General features: G+C 36.5%; 1 protein-coding gene across 3 annotated transcripts in view; it reads left to right on the forward strand.

Moving 5' to 3' along the window:
• The first annotated feature begins 450 nt into the window (after nt 1-450).
• The window catches only part of LOC128302583 (SH3 and multiple ankyrin repeat domains protein 3), a 48,780-nt gene continuing 32,627 nt past the window's right edge, over nt 451-16,603 (forward strand). For 2 of the 3 annotated variants that reach the window (XM_053039436.1, XM_053039452.1), the window contains exons 1-3: nt 451-522; nt 1,890-2,180; nt 15,064-15,382. In XM_053039436.1, coding sequence (XP_052895396.1) covers nt 15,218-15,382 — 165 coding nt within the window. In that variant the 5' untranslated portion in view covers nt 451-522; nt 1,890-2,180; nt 15,064-15,217. Of the gene's footprint in view, nt 523-1,641; nt 2,181-15,063; nt 15,383-16,603 lie in introns of those variants that run through there. The other variant, XM_053039443.1, reaches the window with a different exon arrangement.

A 16,603-nucleotide genomic window follows, 5' to 3' on the forward strand; every position in this document is an offset into this window, starting at 1 on the left:
AAAGAGACTGTTTTGAGACTACTCGTTGGCAAGAGCTTGGCTTGGCCAAAACGGGAGGGCAAAAGTGGAAAAACAGGTTTGACAACGTATTCGCATTGTTTCAAGAGATTCCATTCCGAAATGCGTTCTGGTGCATTTTCTCTCTCGCTCGTTTACTCCGTTTCGTTCGTGCCAAGCTATTCAGTTTAAAGTTTACATATGCGCTGGTTGTTGGAGTAACTTGCTCTGCTAAATTTGTATGATCCCACAACCCGCAACACTTTATCGGTTATTTCTTTAGTTTTGTCCACGATTAGTTTCACTGTGTGAGATGAGAGAAAGCACAAATTCGCTCAACTCGTCGCAAAGAAAGAGTAAGAGCAAGAAAGAGAGAGAGAATGCCGTTTTGCAGGTTCGCTGGCTTGCTGTGAGAGGAAAACAATTAGTTCTCTCAAAGAGTTCGATCGGTAAGCAGGGTGGATGCGTGTTTGTCGTTTTCTGTTGAATTTTAGATACACCATACATGGCTGTTGGAAGCGAAAAGTGCATTTTAAAAGGGTTTTTTTTACATGATAAGCATTTGAATTGCATCGTAGGATGTACAATCGAATCGTGCGAAGTGTGTATTCTTGGCGTAGTGTTTGAAGTGATGCTGCTCCAGCAGAATTGAAAGTTACAGCCGCAGAAGGATACCAAAAAAATCCCACACAGTGGCGAGACCCTGAGCTTCTGTCAATCATTTTCGTCCTCCAAAGTTTTGGTGCGTGTGAACAACAAAACATTGTTCGGTGTTGTTGGTTTTGTTGTTATTGTTAGTTCCTCTGGAATTCAGCTTGGATCCGCGGCATTTTGGATTCTGCGCGACCCACAGGCTGGTGTGTGTGATCATGTGCGCAGGTATCGACAGAGGGAGACGATGTGTGAGTGAGTGAAAGGGAGGAAAATGCCAGCACAGTGAAGCTGACCGGTGCACTGACAGCAGTTAGAGGCATCGTTTGTGGCCCTGCTGTAGCAGGATAATAATAAACAGGGAAAGGAAAAACGTCCAAAGGATGCTTGATGTGAGTGCGTGCTAGTATATGTATGCGAGGGCACGCACTGTATTAAGGAACGGGTGGGCCTATGAAAGTGTAGACTTGATACAGTATCGCGTTCAATCTGCTCGGTAGAATCTGGGCATGCTTTACTATCCGCACTGTTCAGCGTGGGGCATGCAAAAAATGTAAAAATTCACAGCAAACTCGTTTTGTGTATGCGTGTCTATTTCCCGGGTTGGGAACGCTGTTCACTTATCGGCTGTGATAGTGTGTGTCTTGTGCTTTGCGTACAGTGAAGTTGTATGGTCAGCGAGACGTCGACGTCGACGTCGTTTCGATGACAGCTTAGCTTGCGGGGGTTTTGCAACGTAGGGGATATGGGAACGTTTAAAAACCCCTTGCAAAAAAACTTTGCACCATTGTATTTTCCAACACCGCACTCGCACCGGATGGTGTACAATCATAATGAATTTACCAAATACTGCATACATTATGGCCCTCAAATCGGTATTCTAGTCACAATACAGTGTGAAGAATTTTATTTTTAAGAAGGTACGGTCTTATCGAAAAATATACGTTGCCAGCGCCATTCAGATGCGTCTTGATATTAAACAGAAAACGTAAAGTAAATAAAACGCATAAAATATACAAAGAAAAAAAAGTGATATAAACAAATCAAGACCAGTGTAAAACAGAGTTTGTGAAAACCGGTTGATTGGCGGTTTAAAAGCAAGCAATTTAAAAAATATGTTCATTTTAAATATGATTTGCTACGAAACTGCTGGATTCATTGATGAAAATGTGTTGGTGTTTTCCTCATACTGATGCTTTTTATTGTGTACGATATATTGTGTCTGATGTGTGCGATCATAGTAGTGTGTGTTTTGTTTCGTAGTGTGCTGTGCAAAAAGTGTTCGGAATTGTTCTTGAGAAATTTTCCTCGACAAATTGAGCTTTGATTTAATAATTGTTGGTCACCAGTCCAGCGCTATTCGGTAAAGGATTAATGTGCACTGTTGGCATGCCAGCGATTCACAAAGCTCCTTAGATCAACTATTTATTAGCCCTAGCAGTGAGAAGGATTACAAGTTCCAGGCAGAGGAAGATAGAGTTCAACTAGAGGACAAGGAAAAATTGTTTAACATGAACGGATTATAGCTGAAGGTACGTTGGGTTTTACACTGGAATTTGGTAAAAATAGCATAGTATCTTTACAAATTCGTTATTCTGGTTGAAAAATGTTGCAGATTGACGTTTTAATTCAAATGATAAATTTACATCCTCGACTAGGTTGACGACATTTTTGGTAAAAAGTGTATTAGTAAGAACTGTACATTGATGTTTGACTATGTTCATGTAGCGCCCCTGTTATACGTCATATAAACCTGTCGAGAAAACAAAACAAAACGTTAAGTTGCATACTGCCGGTACGCAGGGTACAATCGCTATGTGCTCATCAATCCGTGATGATCCGCTCGAATAGCCGCCAGTCAATGTCAAGAACAAGGAAGTTATTTTGTGGTGAACGATTAAACTACATTACCGGAACAGGTTTAGCTATTGGCGTGCTAAGTAAGCATGTTGTTGGATTATTTTCGCACATGTTCAGCATATTCGACAATGGTAATGTTCTAAACATTTGCGTTTATATTTGCAATCATCTAACGGGAAGTGTTTGTTATCTGTCGACTATTCAAACGACCTATAATGGCCTTCAAGCGGGTATTTCGATAACGCATTTCTGCTTCGTTATCATCCATAAGAACGATGGTACACTGCCTGTGGTAGATTCGGTAAGACCCCCAAGACACTGTTGATATAATTGAGGTTTGTTCTCGCTGTCCTCCTGCACGTCTCGCATTACAAAGCGAAAGAGTACAGAAATGGGTCGAGAAACAAATGAACCGAAAAACACACACGTATTCCCGACTTGATTAAACATTTACCCACGAATGTGTGCCGTGATGATGTCACCTGCTATTAAGATCGTACTGAATTTCTTATACCGCCAGGTTAAACCGTTTCCTGTAACGTGTTGGTTTCTGGTGGATGCAAACATCGTTTTCTACGCAATATAATGAACTTTTTCTGTATTAAATTATTTAACATTCACTACCATGAAGGTTTCAATGTTTTACGAATTGTTTACCCATTATTTGGGTTGTTTTATTAAGTTGCTCGTGTTTGATTAATATTAATATAATAAACTGTTAGTTTAGATGTTTTTGGTTTAAAAAAATGCGCTTGTTGTTAGTGTTTTTTGAACAATGTTCGCTAAACTCAGTTTGAGTATACTTTCTTACTCACAAGAAAATTTGGAATTTGGGTTAAAAAGGAAGTCTTTTTGGATCTTCGTTGATGTTGACAATATTGTCTACAATAAACGTATATGCTGTGGCTCACATGTGTAACCGTAGTTGGTTACAAATGATGTACTCTTGTTATTTGGCTCCAACGAAAGTTCATATCGCCATCAAATAAAGAAACCATGGTGACCATTGCGTGGGAAACTATCCATGGTATCTACCAAACATAATACCCCTCGCTAAATTGAACGACTATAAATTATCAATAAAAAGCGAAATTTCCATGGAAATGTAATGTCGGAAAAGGCACAGTGTGGCCTATGGTCAGCTCTTCAACACGTTGATATTATATTCGTAGGTGTTGACGTGATACATCGGACATTATGTAATGACACTAGGGTTGCCACGCGGTGATGCAGAGGAAACGTTTTGCAATATAAAATTACTCACTTACACTTCATTGATGTGAGTCAATGAACGAGGTAGATTCTTTTTCGATGATGGGCATTTATCTTTTCTATACAGTGAAGGCGGACTTTTATTGTTTTCTAGTTGAGATAGGCTCGGTTTATTGCATGGTTTCCGTCATTGACATTTTTTACTAAAAAAATTTGGTATCGCTTATCGAGGCAATATGATCTAACGAAGGGGGTTCGAGAGGAGCGTGTTGCATAATTTGGCTTCGTAGAAAATGAAGTTCTCCGGACAGTGTTGCCTTTTTTGTTTTATATTTATAATCGATCAACATTGCCATCGCAAATGAATTCAAAGTGTCGATACAGAATCCAAGTTTTCATTACCTTAATTATTGAACACTTTCTAGAAATGCTGCAATGCTTGCGGTAAAGAAGCATGGACTGGAAACTTTCTAAGAACTGCAACTCGTCTCGCGCATTTTGGTACCAATTAATTTTGAAGATCATGCCAAGGATAGCCGTGTCCAAATTGGGCATCTTTTTATTTTGCGTAGAGATGAAAGAAATTCTTTCGATTAAAAGCTCCTAGGATTTTTTGCCTAATATTCAGCAATTAATTTTTTATTTGTTGATTAAACTTTAACAAACAACGTCCTGTATGTTACATTTAACGACTAATTTGTATTCTAAGTTCATTATATTATGCTGGACATTATATCAATGATGTAATGGATAGAGTTGTTTTATTTGAATTCCTAAAAGTTTGGTCCTTTCTTTGATGGATGGATCTATGACATCGTCTAGACATGGTTGATAGATGCATTTTGTGAAATGGTCCAATGGTGTAATGTATTGGGCCATACATAACAATTATATGTTCTCCGTTCCATCTTCTGGCCTTTACTTCTATCAAGTTTGTGTTCAGATAACTTATGCTTCCTTTTTTGCTTTAATCATTCTACCTTCGTCGTCTCTGATAGTCCACCTGTTTTTATGATTGACTGTTGTGTTTAACACCGGATGCTTGTGTGACGGAATGAAAACATACAGTATCAAGTTGGTCTAAAATTCCTGCGGATGCAAGGAAAAGAATCAAATTAACCTTTGTCTATTGTTATTGTACTCTTTTGGTATAAATTTATCGCGACAGACTCACAACTAAAGCGAATACGAGCGCAATGATACCAACATTGTAGCTTGGGGTTTATTGTATGTAAAATAATCCATGAAAACGAACATTCTTGTATTCTGCCAACTTTTGGGTAAAATCTTCGAGGTGCCTCAAATGTTTATGATCGAAATCTTGTCCACTTAGTGGTGTTGGTTTTGTCTCGAACGGTAAACAACACTTACACCAACGCAAATGGTTCCGGGTTTAGGATAAAGTGGATCCACATAAAAGGGCGTTTGTGTTTGATATGGATAGCATCGCACGTAGCATAAAGTCTGTTCGTGTGTGTCATGCACAAAACACAAGTCGATAAGGATGCGTCTGCGCCTTGATAAGCGCATCCCTGTTCCACCGTTGGTTGGTGTGTATGTGCACGCGTTCACACGTACATATTTTGTTATTGGGTTTGTAATAATGAAAGTGCAAGGGACTGCGTGCAATTTCGCTGGGGATCATTCACAGCAAGGGGACTTGAAACCCCTCGTGTACATATTTGAAGCATAGCATCTTTTGCCCGTTGTATTCTTCCTTGTAATGTTTTTGTTTGATTATTTACTGGTTTTCCATAAAAATAATGATTATTAGTAGTAAATATTTTAATTGATTTGAAAAAAAAATGTCATAAAATATGATATTGTATATTTTGCGTTTTTGTTAAACAGGTAAACAGGCTCATGTAAATTTTCTGCATCGAAAAGTTAATGTTTACTTACTTAAATTGATAGAAATTTTTAACTCGTACATCGATAGTCACAGTTGCAGTGCTTTTATGTGAAGTCTAGATGCACTACCAATAAGCCATCGGATCAATGGCTATGATAAACTAGTTGATTACAGACAATGCGACAATATAAGAAGAATAATTGTGAGAACTATCATCAGTAAAACTACTACCATCTATTACTTGCTATTACTATTAAGCAATGATAATATTGATAGCAAATGTTGAAGTACATAAGTACATACTTGCTGTTAATATTAAGCAATGATAATATTATTAAGCGAATAATTGCACGAGAATAATAATAATGTCCACAAATGTTAGTGAGTGCTCCGTGCTAAGCGTTTATTCGAAATTTTGAAATATAATTAATGATAAGCTTTGGATAAGCAGTTGGACTACCTCCAATTAAGTGTGAATGTTCTATTTATCTTACGGTCATTATTTAATAAAATCATAATTTTGTATACCTTTCGACCTCATAATGGCAAAAAAGGGATTAAAAATTTTCGGCTGGGTAATTTTTCATTGTACCTTTCGACAGAATGCTGCCAGTGCGGCCCGAACATTTCAAAGGGGAAATGCTAATCCACAGATGTTGGTCGATGACCTTTCGTGTTCTACCTTAGGGGGTTTTGTTTTCTGAAAGCCCATAATCATCATCAGCATCGGAGGAAGTTGATTGGGCCTACAGCCAAAGCATACAAGCGACCAGAATTGTGAACATCAGTTCACATCAGTTGCTTCCGTGCAAAACGTGTCATGGCGAAGATACAGCATAAAGCAAAAATTGCACCGACCAGTGTCGCAGAATGCGTCTCTTCTAGTGTCGCAATAAAAGATACGTGTTGTGTCTACACTTTAGCGTCACATTTACCGTCGGAAACTAGGGTTTTTCTTTGTCTTAACAGTACTCTATAACAATAGCAACATTCTCGTTAACTAATGGAGTACTTGAAAATGTTTATGTATTGTAGATACATGTTTCATTAAATGTGTAAAGTATCATATCAACAAGTACGTTTTGATTTACATGACCTTATTCGTATTCCCGAAAGTGTAATCTAAAACAAATAAATCCTACAATCATTCTATTAGACTCGTCCTTGTCATCTGTTGTCGCAAATAACAGTACATATAAACCAGATTCACTTCAGCCAACCATTTACATCCTGTTTTTATTGTGTCTTCTATTAGTTACGATTGGTTTGGTAGAGGGTGTTTTTGATTACATAAAAAATATAACAGTAAGCAGGGCAAGAGGATGTGTGAGTTAAGGGTCCATTTGCTATTTAATGTTTCCTATACTCTGTACTACTCCTCTACTTTGTACGCTTTAATGTTTGTGATACCAATTTATTTTCACTTTTTGATTTTTGCAAATGATACTATCCTACGTGATAAAATAAATCTAGTTAGTCAAAAACGCCAAGAAGAGAGAGACTATCCGGATGTTAAAGTAGGTTTAATAATTTTATTATGTTTATTTATTATGACCAATTGTCTTCCAGTAGGAATTTCTCAAGCGTTTTTAATAGCTAAACAAGTTGAAAACGAATGATGAAAATATTCCAGAAACCCGAAATACATAAAAATATTTTCAAATTGGTATGAAGCGAACTTTTTAAAATATATATTAAAATTAGGATATTCTTCGTTATTTATTAAAAAAAAGTTTTTAAATTTGTTGAAAAAAAAAACAACATTGAATTCGCTTACTAACTTAACCCTAAAACAATAATTCAATGTGTGCAAGAAATACCAAGTCATTCATACTTCACAACTGGTGGGACTGACAATACGGTAAAAAGGCATAATACTAAAATAAAAAAGTAGCAAAAGTCTAGTCATTCTGGCCTTGTGTGCGTCGAATACATCCCAATATAGTTTTCACACCCAAACAAAATCACGTTGAGTGGTGCTTGAGAACGAGAAGATGAAGTGTATGGTCATTTATATATTGACTTTGAATCTTCCTTTATCTCCGTTTCATGTGTTACAATGCACGGAAATAATGAAGTCAAAAGAGAATTGCGCATGTTTGTGGTATTTTCAACTATGCTATCGTAATAGTGATGGTAATAATTGGAAACGTGCTGGAATCGGGGCCTATTGAAAGCGCTATTGATTGGCTCGGGGTAAAGAAGGCTAAGATAGGCAGAAACAGTAGATCAAGATCTCTTCATGTTCAAGATCGAAAAAACAATAATTGGAAGTAGTCAAAGATACGCGCATCTTTGACTACTTCCAATTATTTTTTTGTCAAATTGTGGATTACTTAAAATGTTTATTCGATATTAGTATATAAAGGGAATGATCGAGAGTGTATCGAAATGTAAAATATTTGTTAAGTAGAAAAAAACGATTGTACCATAAATTATATGAACCATGCAAAAACATGTCGATAGAAAAATGAATTTGTAGATAGATAGACAAACCAGAATTGACACACATTGAAACAGCCAGTGTAGGTCTTGAAAAAGAAAAGCGTGAAAAATAGCACATATTGTCGATAAAACCGTCGCAGTGTGTGGTTGACTGAATGCTTTGCAGGAGGTATATGAATGGTGTTAGATTTCATTGCTCTTGGTTGTTATTGCGTCTAAATAACCGCAAATAACATTTCCTTATTCCGTTGCTGTTTCATAGTGATGTACTATTGTTAGGGTTTTCAATGTATCGCGTTTTTTTAAATCTCCTACTGAATGTGAATATATACCGTGAGGTACTTTGTTCTACCTGTTTTGCACATTAAAATAAGTGTATTAATTTTATGTTTAGTAATCACTATCAAGTAGATTCAATTCTCAAATCATTTTGCAGAGAAGAAATATCATATAAAGTGTACAAGTCGTCTTACCAAAATATCTACGTGCATGAGCATGCTGGTTATTTTGAAATCAATTAGAAAAGTGATTGTATATATTATAATATCTCTGCAATTCGTATTTGAAGATTTAAAAGTATATTTTAATCGTTTCCCATTTCGAACCGATTTATAAATTTTTACATAATAGTAATGGAAAAACCTTTCTGCCTAGCAGGAAACGGATTGATTTACCGTCATACAATAGACGTTGTGTTATTCCGGCCATTCGGATTTTTTAGTATGGTCGAACACAATGTTTAGTAGTAAAAAAACACAAAATCTAAACGTTCGGCGTGGTGAGAGGTACGAACTTGTGGTAGGCACTTTTGAAAGTCGAACATTCCATAGGCAAGCGTATAATACCTTTCTCCACTTTTTCGCCGGAGGTTCGCTTAGAGTTTACGCAGTTTTCAGAGCATTTGTGATTCGACAGCGATCGGGGCGGGCCGGTGGCATGATGGTCTTCACACGACCGGACCGGATCAAAATCCCATCCGGACCATTCCCCGTACGCAGAACTGACTATCGGGCTACGTGGTATAAATAAGTCTAGTAAGGCAGAAGTGGCAGGTATGACCTAGTAGTAGGTCGTTACGCAAAGAAGAGAGAAAGAGTGATTCGACAGTAAGCAAAGTTAAAGACTCAAGCTTTTTCGTGTGTTGGTCGACATAGTGTAAAGCTCTGCCGCTCCTGTAGATAAATGTAATAGGCGTAGGCCGAATGCAGAAAAAATGAACGGAGAAACATCGCTGCAATCACATTGCAATTACGGTGCTTAAATAATCGTGAAATTGCGTCGATTGTTTTCTAGATGGTATTTGACACTGTGTAAAGCGACAACGCTAAAGTTGTTTACGGGATTGTGTTATTGTTTCCTTTCGTATTTTTTAATTTAACTACGATAAACGATACACAACTTTGAATCAATTCAACATACCTCAACATTGATGTGTTGTTCATGAGTTAGTGTATTTCAATTCCAATAAGTTATAATAATTATGAGAATATGATTTTGTTGTGTAGAAAAGTATAAACGATCCTAATGAATTTGAAACACCGCCAGATCGTTCTTAATGACATAAAAAAATGTTGAATAGGAAAATTATAGTATAAGTTTTTGAAACAATTTATGATAGATTAATGTAATAATTATTATGTTATGTTAAAAAAATCTTTTTAATTCACGACGGTTCAGATTATCTTGTTCAGAAGATAATCTCTTTGATTTAATACGGAACATTAGTTGAAATAGCAAAAAGAAAAAGAATATGTGAATTTTTGATATGAAGTACAATATGAATTTCCAACATGGCCTTTGAAACATTAACACCAATAGGATTCTCTACAAAATAATTGCCTGTTTATATATTTTGATTTAATTTTTCTCATCCATTCAATCATCCATTGAATCAATTCAATAATATTGTAACTTAATGTTTTTCTTCTTGAAAAATATTTTATTCACTCGTTTTGCTCTTTGAAACCAATATTTCATGAGTAGAAATTACTTAAGAAATTTTTGAAATTCAGTGTATGAAGATAGTATGATGTGCTGATTCAATAGATGTGCTTCAAATAACACAATTTAGGTAATTACAGTAGACTAAAACTAGTAAGTAAGAACAAAATAAAAACATATTTTCTCGTATTTGCATTCAGCTTAAAGCAATTGAAGCAATAATGTCCTCCTCGATAAGCAATAATGTCCATGTAATGACTTTGAAAAGATGAAAACAGCTTGGAAGCGATAACATACTGAACGCACATAAAACAAAAGTGAATTGATTGCGCTTTTTTAAAAAAACATCATTATTCGGTGAGAGTCCCAAACTGGCCGTCAAACATCAGCGAAATGGAAAGGAATCCGCCCCAAAACCTGTTACCTAAATTGATGGTGTCCTCTAAAAATGTTTTTTGTTGGCTCTCCAGTAGAAGAAACCTGCAGAAAGGAAAACTACCAGTGGAATATATGCTGCGTTTTTATCTGCCACGGCCAACTGGAACCAGCGGCTTACTTTTGAAAGCAACTAAAATCAAGTTTATGTAGAAAAACCTTTAGAAGTAACCAAGGATTCCGGACGAATAATACGTACAAAAATGAATCAACAAGTGTGAGAGTAGTCTTTTATGAAAACTGACACTTTCCCACATCTATATTCATCATTTTCTTGTAATTGATAGAGTGGAGATTGTTTAATTTTAATTTGTGTTTATGGTTGGTTTGCGGTATGTGTGTTAATTGATTGTGATAGATTTGTAAATGATGTTCATTTAATTCTATGCATAGTTAAGTTATTATAACAAATCGAACTCTAACTTGTCACAAAATGATTTACCTTTAGCTAAAAGCGTTTTATTGATAATAATACGTTTACTGTTTACGGCAGTAAAATACAGATTTATGATGATAAAATGGATGAGTTGCTTACTTCCGTCACGTGATGAGTTTGTCACTGATGGAATGAATTACTCGGTGCCAGACCAACACGTCTTAATTAGATCATTTGTTACTTTGCAAAGTAATCAAATGATAGGGCGGGTGTGGCTTGCCGTGGCGTATGTTGATCGAATTGACAATTCTCACGACGACCTTATTATAAGATTAATGAAGTAAAATATTAACGTTAAAAAAGTAAATAAAAATAAAACATAAATAAGTAAAAAGCAAATAAATACATAAATTTATTTTATGTAGAATTGTTCGTCAGCCAAAATATAGCTTATGCTTAAAGTATTTGATATTTAAGGAATAATTGCTAACGAGTTCTATTTTAGGCTAAACCTTCATTTACATTCAGGGATGTTATAATAGTTTTAAAAGTATATTGTATACACCACTTACATTGGAATCTTTCCATTCCGTTGAGTATGAATCATTATTGATTAATTATGAATTATTATTTTTCTTTAAATTTATATGAAATTAAATTCAATGTAGTTATATTGCATATTCGCTTTTCAGGTTCTATGATGGTGTAGGTATGACCTAGTAGATAATTCATTCGTTCATATCTTCATACTCTTCACAAATTGTTTTACACTCTTTATGCTTTGAAGAGCGCAGAAAAATTCAGATAGACAGGTTCCGTTTATGATTCTCCAAGCTGTGGTTGGCTCCAAATTGGAATTTGGATTTTTTTATCGGCGAGATATCGATTTAAGTTTTACGCGCCAAGGTAAATTACGATCAAAGCTTCACAAGTCTAGATGGAAGCAAATAGCTACTGTTGTTGGTTGAGGAAGTTGTGTTTCCCGAGCCAACATTAGGAAACCGGAAGCAAAATGGGGGGAAAATAGAATGCTTATAAACTGGCTCGCAGAACTATAAACATTAATGTATCTCGCACAGGAAATCACAGATGGTTGAGCTTCTGGGAATTCGATAGCTTCATCCGTGGTTCGTTCGATAAATGGAGCGAAAGAATTTTTTGGTACAGCTTTGGGGGCGCGAAAGAAAATAAGAAAAAAAACGAATTGGGATTATAACGGTATTGATCTAAGGGGTAAACGCGAAACTATGAACTATTTTGGATTTGATATTGCTAATACTGTAAAGTGAACGCTAAACAACAAGGTAAAACAAGATTAGTTGCTTCTTAGCTTGAAGAAGTATAAACAAGTGAATTGGAGTAGTAATCTCTAAAGCTTCCAGGATTTACTCTTTACAGAATCGTATTTGTATTCAAACGAGGTATGTATAGTGATCGCGAATACACATAATTAAGTTTCCCTACTTGCTTACTATCACAGAAAGCTCTCTAATGCTGATACTTTATCGAGGCTGCTCAATTGTAAAGAACGTTAGAAACCATACAAATACAATAGTCGTCTTGCGTTGCAATGTACCCCGTCGTATGCCAACATGGAACGTTGGAAAACGAATCACTTGCCAGTGTAATTTAACTGTTTGGAGGCCCTTGGAACTCCACCTTTGTACGTACGATTTGAGAAGGTCTGCACGATCGCTGGCTAACCTTTGACCGTGTTGACGTCCATTAGGAACGGTTGTACCATGGTTGTCTCCTGTGCAAGCAACAATCCCAAGTGTAACACGATTCAATACGACATGGAATGTGGAGTCCTCCAGAGAGAAGATTGGTTTCAAAAGTTTCACGTGTTTCAGGGCTTTTGTTTTGACCGCCCTCGTTGGTTTCTTTAGTTTTGAGCCGGGTTCGTATGTGCTTTATAGTTCCCTGTAATCGATCGCTCAGTAAACGATTCTTCGTGTCACCAAGATCTGGAGCAGTTGGCGTATCCCAAAGAAGCACCTTAAGTGGCAATATTTACCTGTGTGCTTGCACGCTTTTCTACGAAAACAAATGAAATGATTCGTTTCACGCTGTAACCGTGGCACTGAATTAGTTCCTTAAATATTCTACGCATGCTTAATCCGAGGGGTGGGTGGTCGTCAGTATAGGTAAGCCTACATAGTGTAGGATTTAATAGTGTGTTTATAAAGAATACAATAAAGGAAATGATGATAAATTTTCGGAACATCACGAAACAAGCATCAATAATTGTGTGTGGATTGCAACTTCATTATGATATATAAAATAGTATGGTAAACTGATATTTAAAATAGTAAAAATATGAACTGATGCTTGAAACTTTAGAACAGCTGCAACACTCTGCTAATTTGAAATTATTACCGGAAAAATGAAGCAAAATCGAGTAATTCATCAATTTTACATAATTTATAGTTCAGAAGCGGTCCAGCGGTTTATTTGGTATTTGCGCCTGTCTCACATGACGGACAATATTCCATCCGGGCCGTTCCTCCGCAGCAAAGTAGTCATATAGTTGTATATTTTACTTAAAAATTTGAATAGGTAAACGAATCATTAAGTTTGATAAAAGGTTAATCAATTTCAAATAGTATTATAGTTATGATAGTACGATAATCATAATCTTGATGTTACATTTTTTTATTCCAGAAGAACGGTCATTGCAACTATTATAACTATTGGTAACTTTATCTATGGTACAATTCACGTTAGTTTGTGAAGACATTTCCTTCTCCAAACAGTGTAAGACCACCTTACCCCGGGTGTACCTGGTGTAAACATTTCCAAAGTTCAATTAAATGAGGATTATGCTCCTATATGCTTCGTGCTAATATTTCAGAATCAAATAATACAAAAACAAACATAGACATTGAATCCTCTGTTCATATTTCTAGAAATAAGTGAATAATTTTGTAGCTGTCCGTTTTTCGGCTCGGTTCGGTTTTCTGTTTTAATTTTTATAATTTGCATTTTTGTGCCGCTGTATGCATGTCAACGCATTGTTGGCAAAGCGATAATTTGTCTCCATGAAATCCTTTTATTGAAAGATGTACGGCCTAGCTGTTGTCACGAAAAAATCTCGAAAAACTTTTATTGTCAGCTCTATGAAACAATCGCATACCAAAAAAGCCTATGGCCTGCCGTACCATATCGCCGTATATTTTCCGTACCTTCATAGTATGTTTTGCGTTGAAAATCGTACGCATTCAACTGTATTCGAATTCCTGGCATTCGCCTACTAAATGCATATGGAACATCAACGTCTGGATTCAAAAGACGTTGGTAAACCGCGGAATATACAAATAGAACCGGTTCGAGGTTTTAGAGTGATTTAAATACTGTGTGCGTGTTATGTCCATGCCCTGCTGCGAAGTAGCTGTTAGTTTTAGCTGCAGATTTGTCGTGCTGTGACACTAGCAGGAATGCAGCTAGCTAGCGGATTTAATTTGTTTCAAAACGTGGATGTTTCTTACTACGGATCACGATGGAACACCGTGGATTGACGGTATCTACAGAATATATAAATTTATCATAAGGAATAATGAGATTATTATATGGATATGCAGAGACTAGAATTTCGGGGGGTTTGATCATATCTTAACTGCTGATTGCGATCGAATGATAATTATAAGTACGTAACCGAGGAAAGAGAAAATCCTGCACGATTATGTGACAAACTGCATCATACAGGCCCTGTCTCGCGTGTAATAGATGTTTCTTTCAGAGGTTGCTCAAACCTATGGCGGCAGCTGGCAGCTGCGTTAGAAATGTGGAGTAGATGTCGTTACAATTCTATTTTTACCGATATAAGGCTCATTCCAGTGCTACGTCGCTCAAAACTGGATGCAGTCCATACAGGGATGCACAGATAAATGATGGTAGTCCATTGACTTCCCTGAAGTTTCAATGACCTATAATTACGCTTCTTACCGCCAATGGTACATTAAAGTAGCAAAGGCTATAAATACACGCTAAATAGAGAGCAATAATATGCTCTAAAGATTTTGATTCGTAATTGGCCATGATTTTTACTAAACTATAGTGAATATTACCATCACTTACACCCAATAATTAATCTGGCAAGTTGTGCTGGCTCATTATTATGTTATTTAGAATAGATCGGGGGAGCTATTCCACCTTTTTTTAAATGTTATTTCGCTTATTCTCTTATGTAAAAGAAAACACCACCCTTTACACAACTTTTTGAATTTCAATCTTAATTATTAAAAGAAATTAATCATCAAACTAATGTCCCTTCTGTGTTCCCTTTCCCTTACAGCTGCAACTGTTAAACCCGGATGGCAAAGGAGATTCAGATAGAAACATGAAATAAACAAAGAGCGCCCAGTTCTTGCGCGAGATAGTTTATAAAATTGTTAGCATCTTAGCGCATCTTCTGTGAGCGCTTTCTTATCACGACGTCATCCTCAAAAATGGACACAATGACATTTGATGACGAGCCACCACCTGAACCGCGGGAAGGTTGGTTGCTGGTACGCGTATTCGTACCAGAGCTGAACGTCCACAAGAGCCTTCAGTTTCCGTCGGATAAGATCGTATGGGATGTGAAGCAGCAATGTCTTGCTTCGTTACCGAAGGTAAGTACCTCTAAATGGCATACAGAACAGAATTGGATTATTTTACCATTGAATGTGGTAACAATTGAAAGCATGGTCTTCGGTTTACTGTAACAACTGCATCGTGTACTATTATTCATCGAATGGGACCGTTCTAATACAACTAGCCAGCATGTGCAACTGTTGGTTGGAACTGATTTGAATGACCTTGTGAGTCGCCTGTATCGTACACTCCTTAGCAGGTGTATAACACCTTTGCTCCCAGCGTGATAAGCTTGTAGGAAGTCATTGATAAAAATCTACTCGTCTGCTGTTGCATGTCTGAGAGTAAGCAAGAAATGTTCTGCATTATCGTGTCTTAAACCATACGCTACATGTTATCATCGATCATTAGTGACAAATCACACCAATCATTCGTTCTACTGTTACGCATGACGGCTGATATGTTTGAGGTATCAAGCAGGAGGTTGACTCGTGACGTAAGTTGTTGAAAAGATTACAGCTCAATTTTTGACGTAAAACGATTGTGCGTAACGAAGATTCATGTTCAGTTCAGTAATTGATATTGGTTTCTTGTAATGGGTCGTTCTGATGGAGTTTTATTATTTTATTAAAGTATTATAGTTAAAATTTTGTATGAAACTATATTTAGGTTGTGAATCAAAATTAAACTCACTTTGAATTCACGGGATAATTCATCCTGCCCTACTACCAGTGTTTTAATAACACGTTATCAAAACAGATACCCGAAAATTAATAGAAAACATAGTAGAAAATGATCAATTACATTAGCAGTTCTTCAATAGATTAAGTAAAATCATGAATATAATTAAAAGACGCTGCTTTTGTTCAGCTTTTATTACTGATTAGCTTGTAGGCGTTAATGAACGATATCCGATTGATAGTGATACCTTATTCTACACTTAAGAAACCTCTTAGTGGAGGACCCGTCTTGATACCTTCAGCATGTAAGCGTAGTGTGCGTAGTGTAAATCAGTGACGAAGTCAAAAGAAACTCGATCTTGATGCGTTTTGTGTGGCATTGAATCCATAGTTCCATTTCTGGTTAGTGGGACATTTCTCACTTTTGTTCGTATCGTTAAGGTTTGTACGGGAAGTCAAGGGTTCCCAGCATCTCACGACGAACGCGTATGGAAGCCCATTGACGGAATATACAGTTCCAGATTTGCGGTCACCGCATGTTTGCCCAAGCTGCTGCTTGCACATGTGGCCGTAGGAATG

Source organism: Anopheles moucheti, chromosome 2 (genome assembly GCF_943734755.1).
Source record: "Anopheles moucheti chromosome 2, idAnoMoucSN_F20_07, whole genome shotgun sequence".
Lineage (NCBI taxonomy): Eukaryota > Metazoa > Arthropoda > Insecta > Diptera > Culicidae > Anopheles > Anopheles moucheti.